The sequence below is a fragment of the Pseudophryne corroboree genome, chromosome 3 (genome assembly GCF_028390025.1).
Source record: "Pseudophryne corroboree isolate aPseCor3 chromosome 3, aPseCor3.hap2, whole genome shotgun sequence".
In the NCBI taxonomy this organism is placed as follows: Eukaryota; Metazoa; Chordata; class Amphibia; order Anura; family Myobatrachidae; genus Pseudophryne; species Pseudophryne corroboree.
The window spans coordinates 494,504,013-494,522,780 of NC_086446.1; the positions used below are offsets into that span (position 1 = coordinate 494,504,013).

Genomic DNA, 18,768 nt, shown 5'->3' on the forward strand with positions numbered 1-18,768 from the left:
TTCTGCAAATTCGACTTAATGTACTCAGACATAGCTTGTGTCTCTGGAACCGACAAAGGATAAGTGCGACCTCGGGGCGGTATTTTCCCAGGAATGAGCTCAATGGGACAGTCCCAAGCCCTATGCGGAGGTAATTTATCAGCCGCCTGTTCCGAGAAGACATCCAAAAACTCTCGATAAGCCTCAGGAACTAACTCCACGTCCAACTTGGCCGATGCACGGAGTGGAACGACAGGAGTAAGACAATTCAATCGGCAGAAAGGACTCCAAGAAATTATTTGTGTCGACCCCCAGTCGACATGAGGGTTGTGTAGCCTGAGCCAGGGAAGACCCAAAACGAGATCATGAGACATTTCCTGAATAACTAGAAACTTCAGTTGTTCATGATGTAAAGCTCCCACTTGTAGCTGAATTGACTCAGACTGACTCGTAATCAAGGCGTTAGGAATTTGAACCCCGTTAATGGCTGTAATAGTAATAGGTCGTTCGACCAACTGTAATTTCAAACCCAAACTCTGGGCGCAGGAAAGAGAAATAAAATTCCCCGCAGCACCTGAATCCAAAAGAGCCATAACGGTCTTGACTTTTGTTTTAGTAGACAAAGATACTGAGAGTAAACAGTCCACTTCTGGAGAAGATTGAGAAACCACACCCAGATTGACTTCCCCGGAACAGGCTAGGATTGCCCGTTTCCCGGGCGAGCTTTGCAAGACTTGAGGAAGTGATCCGCGGCTCCACAGTAGAGGCAAAGTTTGTTCTCACGCCGACGCTGTCGCTCCTCTGGAGACAGTCGAGACCGATTAATCTGCATGGGTTCGTCTGGAGCTGTCGTAACCGATGGTTTAGACGGAGGAGCCCGGAATCTGCACCGATCAGACCGAGAACGTTCGCCAACTCGTTCCTGCATGCGGAGATCCACTTTCACAATTCCATCAATTCGTCTTTAAGACGGTCGGACAGCCGGTTCCAGAAAGCGGCCCGTAAGGCATCATTATCCCAGCGCAATTCGGAAGCTATGGTCTGAAAATGAATCACATACTGACCCACTGAACGAGAGCCTTGTCGAACTCTGAGAAGATCTGAAGAGGCAGCGGCCGTTCTGCCAGGCTCATCAAAGATCCTGCGGAAAGATGAGATGAAATTAGTGTAGTTGGAAACCAAAGGATCAGATCGCTCCCATAAAGGAGACACCCATTCCAACGCTGAACCCTCAAGCAAGGAAATAATGTATGCTACTTTGGATCGATCCGTGGGAAAATTGTGTGCGAGGAGTTCAAACTGCACCTCGCACTGGTTAAGAAAACCACGGCAATTCTTCGGGTTGCCGTTGTAGCGAGAGGGAGTGGGAAGCTGAAGGCGTGACCTGGTACCGGACACTGCGTGAGCATTAACAGGAACGACTACCGGAGTGGGTACTGGAGCTGGAACTGGAACTACTGAAGCCAGGGAAACCTGAATTTGATCCAACCTGCCGGATAGTTCTTGGAGATACCGCATCACCTGGTTTTGCGCCGCTTCCTGACTCTGAACACGGGAAACCAGATCTTGGATGGCACTTGCTTCTGGGTTCCGATTCCCCGGGTCCATGAGGCCTGTGTATACTATCACTGACCTGGTCGAAGGGTGTTGTGGACTCGGGGCTTCTTCCGGTGACAGGGAAGAGGAACCGCTACTGGGTCGCAATAGAGATGGCCGGATGTAGGTCTTCTTCATACAGGATGAAGACGGTAAGCAGGAAGCACGGAGGAATGATGAAGGTCTCCTGAAAAACAAGACTAGTAAAAGTGCTAAGTGCTGAGGTACAGAGGTGCTGGTATTATTGAGGTACTGAAGGCACTGAGGTGCTGAGACACTGAGGTACTGAGGTGCTGGAGTTCTGTGGTACTAAGGTGCGGAGGCACCGAGGTGCTGAGGTTCTGTGGTGCTGAGGCACCGGAGTGCTGAGGTTCTGAGGCACTGAGGTACTGAGGTGCCGAGGCACTAAGGTGCTGATGGCGCTCAGGCGCCTTGGTGGCACGGAGGTGCGTGATGGCGCTCGGGCGCTTGGAGGCACGGAGGTGCGTGATGGCGCTCGGGCGCTTGGAGGCACGGAGGTGCGTGATGGCGCTCGGGCGCTTGAAGGCACGGAAGTGCGTGATGGTGCTTGGAGGCACGGAGGTGCGTGATGGCGCTTGGAGGCACGGAAGTGCGTGATGGCGCTCGGAGGCACGGAGGTGCGTGATGGCGCTCGGGCGCTTGGAGGCACGGAGGTGCGTGATGGCTCTCGGGTGCTTGGAGGCACGGAGGTGCGTGAGGAAACACTGAGACACTGGGGACACTGGAGACACTGGAGACACAGGTATACTGGAAAACACAGCGGAAACAGGAACAAGGGAGCTCTGGAGATCACTGCTTCTGACAAGCAGAATGATGATACACAGGCGCCGGCTCCCTGCTCGGCGTCTGGCTTTGAACCTCCCGCCTTAGTCTGATTGGCGGAGCGGGCAGATGACGTCAGCCCCGCTCCGCCTACCTAATCTAGAGCAGCATGGCGGCGCCCTCGCTCCGGGAGCCGCCGGAGAGACCCGCCGACCCGACGCCGGACCCCCGAGGCCGCCGGAGGGGAGAGACGCCAGGCCATCCAGGACACCCGCAGAGGCAAGCGCGGCCGCCGCTGCCCGCGGGGTGTGACAAGTATGAAGTAAAAGAATGTATAATATATATTCTTTGAGTCAGGATTGACAAAAAAAATTATTCTGGAATCTCCATATTTTTGAAAAATGGTCAAAATTCCAAAGCGATACGGGGATTAAGCACGGAGATGTGACATTTTTTTAAAATACTCCTCCCAAAAACAGAGCATCAGGAGTGGCATTTCCCAGCAATTTTTCAAAAACTTTGACCCTATATATCTCAAAAACTGTGAGACCTAGAGAAGAAATTTTTTACATGGCTTAGTACCTACATGGTAGTATCAAGTGTACAAAGTATCATGAAAATCTGAGTCAGTGGGTATTATGCATGGGTGAACTGACTTGGAATGACCTGCCTGAGACTTAATGCTAGTGCTAGCAAAAGCCCTTTCCCTGGTGTACAAGGACTGGGACTCCCACTTTGTGCATATTTAGACACAGCAATTCTGCTATGCGCACACACTGGGGTCACACATGCCGTTAAAAAACATTTGCATTAATATTGGCATTGCATCCAAATGAAAAGCAATCCCAAAATGAGAAATACAGATGAGGCTGCAAAGGAGGAGCAGACGTGACACAAAGCTTAGAGAGAGCCTTGCTCATGAGAGCTCAGCCTGGGGGAAGAGTGCGATGCTGAGACAGGTGTGGGCACAGTAGCGGCTCTTGCCATGGGCAAGCAGGCTTTTTGCCCAGGGAGCCGCTGTCCTGAGGGCGCCGCCTTGGCAAGAGCCGCCCGCTACTGCCGAGCGGTGCGCCTGACGTCATCGCATACGGCATCGTGGGAGCAGACACTAGAGGTCATAATTGACCTCTAGTGTCTGTGCAGTGTGCGGCGCTATAGGAGAGACATCATGACGTCTTTCCCATAGATCCGAGGAGCGGCGGCCGGAGATGGAGGACATCAGAAGCGGTCGGGAAGCAGGAGCGGGGCTGGTGAGTATTTTATTTTTTTAAGCGCCGCTACTAGGGGCACATCTACAGGGGGGCACGTCTACTGAGGGCACAACAACAGGGGCACAGCTACTGAGGGCACAGCAACAGGGGCACAACTACTGGGGGCACAGCAACAGGGGGCAAACCTACAGGGGCACAACTACTGAGGGCACAGCAACAGGGGTCAAAACTACAGAGGCACAGCAACAGGGGGCACAACTACTGAAGGCACAGCAACAGGGGACAAAACTACAGGGGCACAACTTCTGAGGGCGCAGCAACAGGGGGCAAAACTACAGGGGCACAGCAACAGGGGGCAAAACTACAGGGGCACAACTTCTGAGGGCACAGCAACAGGGGGCAAAACTACAGGGGCACAGCAACAGGGGAAAAACCACAGGGGCACAGCAACAGGGGGCAAAACTACAGGGGCACAACTGAGGGCACAGCAACAGGGGGCACAACCACTGAGGGCACAGCAACAGGGCAAAACTACAGGGGGCACAACTACTGAGGGCACAGCAACAGGGGGCAAAACTACAGGGGCACAACTACTGAGGGCACAGCTACAGGGGGCAAATCTACTGGGGGCACAGCTACGGGGGACAAATCTACTGGGGGGACAGCTACAGGGGGCACAACTACAGGGGGCATAACTGACCACGTCCATTCCCTATGAAGCCATGCCCCCACGGCGCGCACAAACACTGTTTTACCTTTTTTTTGGGGGGGGGGTAAGGGGGCAATGGAAACTTTCGCCCTGGGCACCACAAGGTCTAGATCTGGCCCTGTGTGGGCATGAGACAGGAGTTGGCATGGGGCTTGTAGACCATGCAGAAATAAATAGAATTGTCTGAAGGGAGAGTTCCCCTTTAAAAGGAAGTGTTTAGGTCCAAATGAAATTCACTTGATTCCAGGTATAAGGATTATTGTAGAACAGGTTTGCTGTAATTAATTACATAGATTTTTTTAGGTGAATAAGATTAAACCTCTTGCTTGAGACTGTCTGGCTAACTGCGGCACTGGGCTAATTTTCTTTTGTGAGAAAGTTTCTTATCTTCTGTAATCAGGTGCGATGCGGGAAGCTCAGGAGAGATAATAAATTAGAATTATTTCTCACGTTGGTTTTTGATTTCAATACAAACCCATCCAGAAGGACAAGCCTGCAATCAGCACAGGAAGATGTTCAGATTAAGACATCCAAAGCAGCCGTGTTTTTATGTAACAGTAAGACAGAGAGAGAAAAGCTCCACTTCTCAACTTTCTTCAGTTCCTATCAGATTTCTTTGTTCTGATCTGTATTTTGTCTTTTGCTAAAGACTGTTAAAAAGTAACGTTTCTTTTTTAGTAATAAAAATTCATAGATATTGTACTGTATATATTAGGAGCAGCTTGTCAGTTTACCAGCTATATGACATGTTAGAGCTTATATTGTGAATATTAATATGTGCAACTTCTTAATGCAGTAATACTGCAATGGAACTACCTTTGTTTGTCTCTTAAACTAGTTTTTTTACTAAACTCCGCAATAAGACATTATTTCATGTACATCTTTAGCTACTTGCTGAACTTGAATCATTGCTTGAATTAAATTTGTATACCTCCCATATACCTCCCATTCTCAAGAATCCTAACAGTTTTATGATGAATGAATGGGAAAAGGTCTACCCACAAAGGACATGTCAGATCCACACTTTGGACACTACATCAAGAGTTCCTGCCTACTGCTTTTCAAGATTATGTTAGAAGATGTTGATTGTTAATGGCCCAACTTTATCTTGTATGGTCATGGAAACTTCCAATGTCAAGGTTCTTCAGTGATAAGAGTAGAGAGCCAATACTTAGTTCTTATATTAGTCATATCCTGAAGTAGTAATAGCCGACATTCTGGGAACATAAGGCAGCTTAAAAAATGTCCTTGTGACTTCTGTCCTATAGTATCTACTTATATGATTCTGTTGCAAGTCTTTTATCAGTTGTAAGTGCATACCCTATATTTTGTTGTTTAGTTTTCTGTCTTTGATCAACCAATGGTTTATGTTGGCACCATGACATGTAAGTGTGCCATTTTATTTATAGGACATATATGCAGTGCTAGGGATGCCTTTGTTAACCCTCAAACTTAACAAAATTAAACAAAATTAAATTAAATTAAACAAAATTGCTTCTTTTATAGTTTTATTCTCATATATAAGTTCTAGTTCTTATGTATTTACTCCATTCTAATAGATTTTGGGCTTTGACAGAGTTATACAGTCATAAACTTACATGTACACATTAACAAAATATCCCCATTTATTTCCAGTCAAATCTAACCAAGGAACAGAACGGGTTCAAAATCACCCTGAAGACCTTGGAAGACAATCTACTCTCTCGTCTTTCTTCTGCCTCTGGAAATTTCCTGGGAGATATTGAGCTGGTGGAGAACTTAGAAATCACAAAAAAGACAGCAGCTGAAATTGCAGAGAAGGTCAGAGATTTTTAAGGAGAAATTCTTTTGGCACTGATTTCATTCAGAGCCCCTGTAATAAAAGGTGGCAGCTTGACGATGTAACAGGATATATCTCCGGAGAACTGCAAGCATGCTGTGCCAGCACATGGGATACTGACTATTACATTAATCTAAACTATACAGGTGTTACTGTAAACGGAACATACACTTAGTTACTTGTTGTCTCTTCACATATCTGCTTAATGCACAGTTATATTTAGGTGACAGGTACAGTATTAATAACAGCTTACGGACATTCAACTGGTATCTTCATCACATTGGGTTCAGGCATTTCACTCCTTTCTTATGGCACGTGTACACTTTATCTACTCTCTAGTCTTCCCAGTCACTGGTTGCTCACTGAGAAAGTGAGACCAGTAACTAACATGGTGAATGGAGTAGGGGCAGGAGAGGAACAAAACTTTCCTCCCTATAGTGATTGTTGTAAGCAGTGCAGGTGACTCTTGTCACCTTGTGCTCCTTCTGTAATCAGTTATTGCAGGTCAGTCAGTGACTGAAGCTCAGTGGTAAATGAGGAGAGGCACGCTGGGGACCAGTAGGCGAGAACCTTGTGTCTACCTCCACAAGTGTTGTGCTACCTGAGATTAAATTCTCAACTCTCTTCATGGGAGAATCTGCCCTAATTACATTTTTAATCATTAAGAGGTAACATGATACTTTTTATGGCCATACTTATGACCATTTCTTCTTAAAAGATAGCTGCACTTGTTTCTGGTCATGAGGAATATAGTTTCATTTTTGGTGTCCATGAATTCTTGACAGTAATCATTCAGTTGGTAAGTTGCAGTCATTGTAGGTGCATGGCTGATTTTATATAAACACTAAAATTTTTATAAAATAATAAAAAAAAGCCCACATGAACACAGAGGGAGTTATGTAATAGGTTCCATTTTTACAGAACCAGAGGGATTTCCGCAAGGTTGCTGCTAAATTTATCAGTTATACGGCTGAAAAATAATAATAATAATAAATTTATATATATATATATAGTTTCCTTTTCTTGAAGAGACTTACAAAAAAAAAAAAAAAGCCCCACAGCACTCTTATTACTTGTTGTTTACTAGAGAACCCACATCTCTCTAATCTGTAGGGAATTCTGTGTATCATTATATGAACATTACATCTGTTACAGTCACATTATACTGTAATTTGGGGCTAAATATTTGTTTAATACTATCAAGTACATATCTGACACCTAAATGAGAATATATTGAGCGTCTGCAAACACACTTATATACATATAATATACAGTGTGTTTATATATATATATATATAGAGAGAGAGAGATGCAAATATTTAATTTAAAGTATATATCATAATAGTATTACTTTATCCATTCTACAATACACAATAATACAAAGTATAATGTAAAAATTAAAGGTATAAGTAATATCCCCTAATTTTACTTCATTAACCTGTGATGTTAATAGCTGTTTAGTACCATTTTGCAAAGCACTAAGTATTGGCGCATATACTGTATAGGTTTCAGTCCGGCGTGGTACATCTCTGAGTATCAGTATGCACAGGATACACTTCAGTGCGCCTTGATGCATTTTTCTGCCACATCAACTGCCCATTTTTCCAATCCATACTTTTGAAAAAAACTGGCTATATAGCGGAAAATAGATGAAGTTGCGGTAGACTCACAATTTATCCGGTAGTCCCCCACCTACTGTGAGGTGTTGAGTGGAGGAGGGGGCGTGGCCTCATGTCTTAGATAGTCAGTGTCAGCAGCACAGCATGGGGCTGGCTGTGCTTTGTAAACTGCTGCCTGCTGCTTAGCGAGGAAGCACACAGCCCATCCAGCTGACTTGCTGTGTTAGACCATCCAATGCAGAGCACACTTTTGGGAGCAAATGCATAATGGTACCAGACTACAACTATTAATATCACAGATTAATTAAGTAAAATAAGTGGATACTTCTTTCACCTTTAATTTTTATTTTATACTTTGCATTACTGTGCATGGTCCAATGGAATGTACTGTAGTACTGTTATGTATACTTCATATAAAATATTTTTATTTTTTACTATATATAGTTTACTTATCTCAAAGAAACATACATAGAAAGCCTACAGCACCACTTATTACTTGTTGAATGGCTGAACCAGTCTTATAACTGATCGCCACTTTATATTTAGGGTCCATTCTCACTGAAATCCTGCCTGTTACATGAAATCGCAAACTACTACATAACCCCCAGAATGTCCACCTTATCTCTGGTCACTGTGGTGTCCCACAGGGCTCTTACTCAGCTGGTGCCACTATTTAAATTTTACTAGAACAGTTTGGCATAAGCATACCTAGACATTGGTGGGCCCTATGGCAAGATTACCATTTCAGTTTGGTAGTGTCACTGAGAAGTGATGTCTCCAGATGGTTATTCTGGAAGGATAAGCTACGTTATACAGCTGTTACTTAATATTCAGGTCAAAGTAATGGTCTGCAGTTTTACCCAACATCAGCCTACCTCTGAAATTATAACGTTCACAAAAATGAAGTTCTCTGGTCACAAAAATATTTTAGACTAGAACAGTCATTGACATAATGGGCCCTGTTCACTTTTAATATGCCAGGCTGATGTAGAATTTCAGACTATATCTTATGTTTGTCCTGACAGAACATAATATATCAACCCTACTGTATTAATTAATTAACATCTTTCTTCTGCTTAGGTCGAAGAAGCCAAAGTGACGGAGGTAAAACTGAATGAAGCTCGAGAACATTACCGCCCGGCTGCTGCTCGTGCCTCCCTCCTCTACTTCATAATGAACGACCTCAACAAGATCCATCCTATGTATCAGTTTTCACTGAAGGTCAGCAACATCCCCACAGTCCCTTTAAGCAACAAATTGCTCCAATAAACATTGTGGCACATTTCAAATGGCCTGAATTTCTTTCTGCTTCCTCTGATATCTTGTTTCGTCCATATAAATAGTTTTTCTGGTCACTGTGAAATTTTTTTTTTGTCAGCTCAGTATTTTTTTTTAATTACATGTAGCTGAAATATAACTGTATTTTATAACTGTTCCATGAATTGATGCATCTGAACTCTACTCCTGGTTTACAAAGTAGAGTAATTGAGCTTGCTAATAGATGACAAGGTGCTTATAAAAGACTTTGATTTTATTATGCGCAAAATGAAATTTATTAGGTCAATGCTTTTTTTCTTTGTTTGGTGTAGTACATTACTCTATAATGTGTTTACAAAATATAATAATAAGGTGCAGTAACTGTCTACATACTGTACCGTAGGTGATAAAATATGCTACTATTGTTATTCAGTCGGTATGCCAAACAGACGTCTCAGGGCAGTCCACGTTCTTCTCTCCCTTAATTTGCTTTCGGTATGGTCTAGCATTAAATACAATCTTTGCCCTTTTACATTACAATGCATCATCTGTCACCTTATTTTACAGACGATTTAGCATTTTCATTGTTTTTGATTTGGAATTGCTGCTTCCATGCATTGCATCGGGATGCGGTCAATTTACCTACAATCAAAATCTCGATGGTTAAAATCCCGAGAACCAATGACCAAAGGTCAAAATCCTGAAAAGGTCAAAATCATCCAGAGTGCAGCGAGCCATGCGAGGGGACGCGGTACACTTATGCGCGATGTCCATGTCGACCTATGGACCAGACAGGGTGGGAGAGGCATATGGTTTAAACAAAAGATGAGAAAAGCAAAACTTTTCTCATCTTTTAAATATCAGTCCTAGGAAGCCCTCAATGTTACCTTGTGGGCTGCAACAGCCTGAGAGGACAAATGAAAAAGGCACTGGTCTCTATACTAAATAACGAGATAGGATATTATAGGCATTTTCTAGCTAAAATGCTCCATTCTTGTCGAAGTTACATAGAAGAGATGACACTACGTAGACTCAAACCGCAACCTGGAATTTGTTTGCAAGTTATTGGGGCAAGGTCACAGGGCAATTAAACACACATGAAAGGAAACAGATAATTTTCTGATCTTTGGTTAATTAAAGCATAAGTAACAAAGAAAGTAATAATATCAAATCAGAATCCAAATATATTGGAATGTAATTGAGGGTCAAGTTCACATTTGCAACTTTGTGGGTCACTCGGAGGCAATTGGGGGTGGGGTGCAAAAAATCATGTCATTATGGTCTTGTTGCACAATACTGTGTGAGAATCCCGACTGCAGGCATTTTACCGACAAGCGAAATCCTGACTCTCTCCCAGTATTCCCACTCGTTTGGTGGGTCTACGCCACCAACCGAGTGGGAATAGAACCTGTTGCGAGTGCAGCGAGCCACCTGGGCCCGATGCGAGGTGAGCGCAGATGGGATGGTGCTGTCAGTATAGTGACAGCTGGCATCCTGTGTGCCGGGATAGCGAATGTATCCCATGTGATGACCCGGCACCTTACTGCGGATGGGTGACAGGTGTCTACTCTCCCGGGATCCCAGGAGTCTTCCCCAAATTGTGTGAGTCTCCTGTACAGTCCAGGAGAGTAGACGAATGTGGTTGTTATTATTATATGGAAAAGAAATGTATGGAGCTGGGCTTGAGAGTATGGGTGTGTACACATGGTGAGATCCTTGCTATGCCCGATTTTCACTTGCGATTTCCCTTGAACTCCCCGGAGCCCAGCACCACCGATTTTTACTAAATTTTCTTGAGATATGGACTATGTGTGCTTACGATTTTGGCTTATGTGAGATGTCATTGACATGTGAGATGAACTAGATAGTACACCGATCTAGCAAGGATTGACTTGCCTGCACAGTCTATCTTTTCTTGTGATGGCGACCTGGTGGGACCGCGCATCGGGATCGAATCGGGATCGCAAGGTGACTTTCACCTTGCGATCTGCACTAACTTTTCTTGCGATTTTGACTATATAGTCAAAATCTAAAGAAAATATCTCACCGTGTGTACACAGCCTAACTATGATAAAGTACCACAAGGTGTATTTTGCGCAAAAAATAAATAGTATTTATTGTATGGGGTGTCTGTGTTTGCATCCTTGTGTAGCCATCATTATATTTTAACCGGTTGATTCAGCTTCCTGTGTCATTGAAGCCTAACATGCCTATTTTGAAATTATTTACCTACCATGTAAGTTCTTTCTCTAGAAGTTGTGAGACACGATACATACCAATAATGCCTATATGTTACAATTAACATAGCCTATGTATCTCCCCACAGGCGTTCAGTGTGGTTTTCCAGCAGGCAGTTCAGAAGGCCCCAGCAGATGAAGTCCTGAAACAACGGGTGATGAACCTCATAGAGAGTATCACATTCTCTGTGTTCCAGTACACGACCAGGGGTCTGTTTGAATGTGACAAGTTAACTTATACCGCACAAGTGGTTTTCCAGGTAAAATAACATTCAACATATAACTTTACCAAAGTTCAAGAGGACCATCGTCATTATCAGTTAAAGTACCAGTGTTGCTCTAGTCACCATCATCAGTTATAGCACCAGTACTACTTTATCATTACCAATTACAGCACCAGTGTTGCTCTAACCATTATTAACAGTTATAGCACCAGTGTATTTCTAATTATCATGGGGTCTCATTCAGAGTTGTACCATATCCGATGGTTTGCGTACTTCTGATTGTTAGTGATTAGCACATGTGCAGGATCTTTATTGCGCATGAGCCTGTCCTTTTCTGCAAGATCTCTCCAGCCCGCCCTTAACCGCAGCATAATGTAATTCTCATGCTGCAGCGTTTGGGAGCATAGTTGGGGAACATTCTGCAAAATGGAGAGGCGTCGTCCCTGTTTTCTAGGCGTGCCGAGCCCAAGGTCTGCATCTTCAGGCCCATTGCCAGTTACAGCATCAGAGTTACTCTAGTCCTTATTATCACTTGGAGCACCAGTGTTACTGTACTTTAGTCCTCATTATCAGTTACAGCACCAATGTTGCACTAGTCCTCATTATCAGTTACGGTACTAGTATTACTCTAGTCATCATTATCAGTTACAGCACCAATGTTGCACTAGTCCTCATTATCAGTTACGGTACTAGTATTACTCTAGTCATCATTATCAGTTACAGCACCAATGTTGCACTAGTCCTCATTATCAGTTACGGTACTAGTATTACTCTAGTCATCATTATCAGTTACAGCACCAGTGTTGCACTGGTATCCGGTCTCTAGATCGACCACACTTAGGTCGACAATGTCTAGGTCGATCACTATTGGTCGACAGTAAGTAGGTTAACATGGTTTCTTGGTCGGCATGGTCTCTAGGTCGACATATTCTAGGTCGACATGACAGAAGGTCGACATGAGTTTTTCAAATTTTTTTGACCTTTTTTATGCTTTACGATCCACGTGGACTACAATTGGGAACGGTAACCTGTGCTGAGCGTAGCGAGGCACCTTGCCTGAAGCATGCGAGGGGACACAGTGCACTAATCGGGATTCCCGGTCACTGTACGGAGAAAATGACACCCATAAAAAATAAAAACCTTGTACATGTCGACCTAGAGACCCTGTCGACCTAGAAACCATGTCGACCTACTTACTGTCAACAAATAGTGGTCGACATAGACACTGTCAACCTAAGTGTGGTCGACCCTATGATCCACACTCGTTGCACTAGTCATCATTATCGGTTACAGTACCAGTGTAGCACTAGTCATCATTATCAGTTACAGTTCTAGTATTACTCTAGTCATCATTATCAGTTACAGTACTAGTATTACTCTAGTCATCATTATCAGTTACAGTACTAGTATTACTCTAGTCATCATTATCAGTTACAGTACTAGTATTACTCTAGTCATCATTATCAGTTACAGTACTAGTATTACTCTAGTCATCATTATCAGTTACAGCACCAGTGTTGCACTAGTCATCATTATCAGTTACAGCACCAGTATTGCACTAATCCTCATTATCAGTTACAGCACCAGTATTGCACTAGTCATCATTATCAGTTACAGCACCAGTATTGCACTAGTCATCATTATCAGTTACAGTACTAGTATTACTCTAGTCATCATTATCAGTTACAGCACCAGTATTGCACTAGTCATCATTATCAGTTACAGCACCAGTATTGCACTAGTCATCATTATCAGTTACAGCACCAGTATTGCACTAGTCATCATTATCAGTTACAGCACCAGTATTACTCTAGTCATCATTATCAGTTACAGTACTAGTATTACTCTAGTCATCATTATCAGTTACAGTACTAGTATTACTCTAGTCATCATTATCAGTTACAGCACCAGTATTGCACTAGTCCTCATTATCAGTTACAGCACCAGTATTGTACTAGTCATCGTTATCAGTTACAGCACCAGTGTTTTGCACTAGTCATCATTATCAGTTACAGCACCAGTATTGCACTAATCCTCATTATCAGTTACAGCACCAGTATTGCACTAGTCCTCATTATCAGTTACAGCACCAGTATTGCACTAGTCCTCATTATCAGTTACAGCACCAGTATTGCACTAGTCCTCATTATCAGTTACAGCACCAGTATTGCACTAGTCATCATTATCAGTTACAGCACCAGTATTGCACTAGTCATCATTATCAGTTACAGCACCAGTATTGCACTAGTCCTCATTATCAGTTACAGCACCAGTATTGCACTAGTCCTCATTATCAGTTACAGCACCAGTATTGCACTAGTCATCATTATCAGTTACAGCACCAGTATTGCACTAATCCTCATTATCAGTTACAGCACCAGTATTGCACTAGTCATCATTATCAGTTACAGCACCAGTATTGCACTAGTCATCATTATCAGTTACAGCACCAGTATTGCACTAGTCCTCATTATCAGTTACAGCACCAGTATTGCACTAGTCCTCATTATCAGTTACAGCACCAGTATTGCACTAGTCATCATTATCAGTTACAGCACCAGTATTGCACTAATCCTCATTATCAGTTACAGCACCAGTATTGCACTAATCCTCATTATCAGTTACAGCACCAGTATTGCACTAATCCTCATTATCAGTTACAGCACCAGTATTGCACTAATCCTCATTATCAGTTACAGTACCAGTATTGCACTAATCCTCATTATCAGTTACAGCACCAGTATTGCACTAATCCTCATTATCAGTTACAGCACCAGTATTGCACTAGTCATCATTATCAGTTACAGCACCAGTATAGCACTAGTCATCATTATCAGTTACAGCACCAGTGTTTTGCACTAGTCCTCATTATCAGTTACAGCACCAGTATTGCACTAGTCCTCATTATCAGTTACAGTACCAGTATTGCACTAGTCCTCATTATCAGTTACAGCACCAGTATTGCACTAGTCATCATTATCAGTTACAGCACCAGTATTGCACTAGTCATCATTATCAGTTACAGCACCAGTATTGCACTAGTCCTCATTATCAGTTACAGCACCAGTATTGCACTAGTCCTCATTATCAGTTACAGCACCAGTATTGCACTAGTCATCATTATCAGTTACAGCACCAGTATTGCACTAGTCATCATTATCAGTTACAGCACCAGTATTGCACTAGTCATCATTATCAGTTACAGCACCAGTATAGCACTAGTCCTCATTATCAGTTACAGCACCAGTGTTTTGCACTAGTCCTCATTATCAGTTACAGTACCAGTATAGCACTAGTCATCATTATCAGTTACAGTACTAGTTTCTCTGACGTCCTAAGTGGATGCTGGGACTCCGTAAGGACCATGGGGAATAGCGGCTCCGCAGGAGACTGGGCACAACTAAAGAAAGCTTTAGGACTACCTGGTGTGCACTGGCTCCTCCCACTATGACCCTCCTCCAGACCCCAGTTAGAATCTTGTGCCCGGCTGAGCTGGATGCACACTAGGGGCTCTCCTGAGCTCCTAGAAAGAAAGTATATTTTAGGTTTTTTATTTTACAGTGAGATCTGCTGGCAACAGACTCACTGCAGCGAGGGACTAAGGGGAGAAGAAGCGAACCTACCTAACTGGTGGTAGTTTGGGCTTCTTAGGCTACTGGACACCATTAGCTCCAGAGGGATCGACCGCAGGACCCGACCTTGGTGTTCGTTCCCGGAGCCGCGCCGCCGGCCCCCTTACAGAGCCAGAAGCAAGAAGTGTTCCGGAAAATCGGCGGCAGAAGACTTCTGTCTTCAACAAGGTAGCGCACAGCACTGCAGCTGTGTGCCATTGCTCCTCATGCACACCTCACACTCCGGTCACTGATGGGTGCAGGGCGCTGGGGGGGGGCGCCCTGAGGGCAATATAAACACCTTGGCTGGCAAATCATCACAATATATAGTCCCAGGGCTATATATGTGATAAATTACCCCTGCCAGATTCCATGAAAAAAGCGGGAGAAAAGTCTGCCGAATAAGGGGCGGGGCTATCTCCCTCAGCACACTGGCGCCATTTTTTCTTCACAGTGCAGCTGGAAGACAGCTCCCCAGGCTCTCCCCTGTAGTTTTCAGGCTCAAAGGGTTAAAAAGAGAGGGGGGGCACCAAATTTAGGCGCAATATGTGTATACAAGCAGCTATTGGGGGAAAAATCACTCAGTTATAGTGTTAATCCCTGCATTATATAGCGCTCTGGTGTGTGCTGGCATACTCTCTCTCTGTCTCCCCGAAGGACTTTGTGGGGTCCTGTCCTCAGTCAGAGCATTCCCTGTGTGTGTGCGGTGTGTCGGTACGGCTGTGTCGACATGTTGGATGAGGAAGGTTACGTGGAGGCGGAGTAGAGGCCGATAAATGGGATGTCGCCCCCTGTGGGGCCGACACCAGAGTGGATGGATAGGTGGAAGGTATTAACCGACAATGTCAACTCCTTACATAAAGGCTGGATGACGTAACAGCTGTGGGACAGCCGGCTTCTCAGCCCGCGCCTGCCCAGGCGTCTCAAAGGCCATCAGGGGCTCAAAAAACGCCCGTTACCTCAGATGGCAGACACAGATGTCGACACAGAGTCTGACTCCAGTGTCGACAAGGTTGAGACATATACACAATCCACTAGGAACATCCGTTGCATGATCTCGGCAATGAAAAATGTGTTACACATTATGACATTAACCTAGTACCACATAAAAGGGGTTTTATGTTTGGGGAGAAAAAGCAGCCAGTGTTTTGTTCCCCCATCAGATGAGTGAATGAAGTGTGTAAAGAAGCGTGGGTTCCCCCGATAAGAAACTGGTAATTTCTAAAAAGTTAGTGATGGCGTACCCTTTCCCGCCAGAGGATAGGTCACGTTGGGAGATATCCCCCAGGGTGGATAAGGCGCTCACACGTTTGTCAAAAAAGGTTGCACTGCCGTCTTAGGATACGGCCACTTTGAAGGAGCCTGCTGATAAAAAGCAGGAGGCTATCCTGAAGTCTGTATATACACACTCAGGTACTATACTGAGACCTGCAATTGCCTCAGCATGAATAGTGCTGCTGCAGCGTGGTCTGATACCCTGTCAGATAATATTAATACCCTAGACAGGGATAATATTTTGCTAACATAGAGCATTTTAAAGACGTCGTCTTATATATGAGGGATGCACAGAGGGATATTTGCCGGCTGGCATCCAGAATTAATGCAATGTCCATTCTGCCAGGAGGGTATTAGAGACCCGGCAGTGGACAGGTGATGCTGCCTTTAAAAGGCACATGGAGATTCTGCCTTATAAGGGTGAGGAATTGTTTGGGGATGGTCTCTGGGACCTCGTATCCACAGCAACAGCTGGGAAGAAAAAAATTTACCTCAGGTTTCCTCACAGCCTAAGAAAGCACCGTATTTTCAGGTACAGTCCTTTCGGCTTCAGAAAAGCAAGCGGGTCAAAGGCGCTTCCTTTCTGCACAGAGACAAGGGAAGAAGGAAAAAGCTGCACCAGACAGCCAGTTCCCAGGATCAAAAATCTTCCCCCGCTTCCTCTGAGTCCACCGCATGACGCTGGGGCTCCACAGGTGGAGACAGGTGCGGTGGGGGCGCGTCTCGGGAACTTCAGGGACCAGTGGGCTTGCCCACAGGTGGATCCCTAGGTTCTGCAAGTAGTATCACAGGGATACAAGCTGGAGTTCGAGACGACTCCCCCTCGCCGTTACCTCACATCAGCCTTGCCTGCTGCCCTCGGAGAAAGGGAGGTAGTACTGGCGGCAATTCACAAGCTGTACTTCCAGCAGGTGAAATCAAGGTACCCCTCCTTCAACAAGGCCGGGGTTACTATTCCAAAATGTTTGTGGTACCGAAACCAGACGGTTCGGTGAGACCCATTCTAAAATTTAAATCCTTGAACACATTTATACGAAGGTTCAAGTTCAAAATGGAATCGCTCAGGGCGATTAGTGCAAGCCTGGAGAAGTTCATGGTATCACTGGACATCAATGCTTACCTGCATGTCCCTATTTACCCTCCTCACCAGGATTGTCATTACCAATTCCAGACGTTGCCGTTGGTCTATCCCCGGCACCGAGGGTATTTACCATGGTAATGGCCGAAATAATTATCCCGTACTTGGACGATCTCCTTATAAAGGCGAGGTCCAGGGAGCAGTTGTTCGTCGGAGTAGCACTATCTCGGGAAGTGCTACAACAGCACGGCTGGATTCTGAATATTCCAAAGTCGCAGCTGGTTCCTACGACGCGTCTACTGTTCCTGGGTATGGTTCTGGACACAGAACAAGAAAAAAGGGTTTCTCCCGGAGGAGTTGTCGTCTCTAGACAGAGACCTCCTAATACAAATACAGGTGTCGGTGCATTAATGCACGCGAGCCCTGGGAAAGATGGTAATTCCATTCGCCAGGTCCCATGCAAGGATCTTCCACTGGGATCTGTTGGACAAGTGGTCCGGGTCGCATCTTCAGATGCATCGGCGGATAACCCTGTCTCCAAGGGCCAGGGTGTCGCTGTTGTGGTGGCTGCAGAGTGCTCATCTTCTAGAGGGCCGCAGATTCGGCATACAGGACTGGGTCCTGGTGACCACGGATGCCGCCTTCGAGGCTGGGGGGCAGTCACACAGGGAAGAAACTTCCAAGGACTATGGACAAGTCAGGAGACTTCCCTACACAAAAATATTCTGGAACTAAGGGCCATTTACAATGCCCTAAGTCAGGCTAGACCCCTGCTTCAACACCGGCCGGTGCTGATCCAGTCAGACAACATCACGGCGGTCGCTCATGTAAACCGACAGGGCGGCACAAGAAGCAGGATGGCGATGGCAGAAGCCACAAGGATTCTCCGATGGGCGGAAAATCATGTGTTAGCACTGTCAGCAGTGTTCATTCCCGGAGTGGATAACTGGGAAGCAGACTTTATCAGCAGACACGACCTCCACCCGGGAGAGTGGGGACTTCATCCAGAAGTCTTCCAAATGATGGTACACCGTTGGGAAAGGCCACAGGTGGACATCATGGGGTCCCGCCTCAACAAACAGCTAAAAAGATATTGTGCCAGGTCAAGGGACCCTCAGGCGATAGCTGTGGACGCTCTGGTAACACCGTGGGTGTACCAGTCGGTGTATGTGTTCCCTTCTCTGCCTCTCATACCCAGGGTAATAAGAATAATAAGAAGGAGAGGAGTAAGAACTATACTCATTGTTCCGGATTGGCCAAGAAGAGCTTGGTACCCAGGACTCCAAGAAATGATCTCAGAGGACCCATGGCCTCTGCCGCTCAGACAGGACCTGCTGCAGCAGGGGGCCTGTCTGTTCCAAGACGTACCG

The 18,768-nt window shown here is 45.0% G+C and overlaps 1 protein-coding gene across 7 annotated transcripts in view; it reads left to right on the forward strand.

The window, feature by feature from the left end:
* Positions 1-18,768, forward strand: part of DNAH9 (dynein axonemal heavy chain 9) — a 1,014,643-nt gene that overhangs the window by 823,558 nt on the left and 172,317 nt on the right. For all 7 annotated transcript variants that reach the window (XM_063960955.1, XM_063960958.1, XM_063960957.1 and 4 more), the window contains 3 exons: positions 5,914-6,078; positions 8,797-8,937; positions 11,300-11,470. In XM_063960955.1, coding sequence (XP_063817025.1) covers positions 5,914-6,078; positions 8,797-8,937; positions 11,300-11,470 — 477 coding nt within the window. The remainder of the gene's footprint in view (positions 1-5,913; positions 6,079-8,796; positions 8,938-11,299; positions 11,471-18,768) is intronic.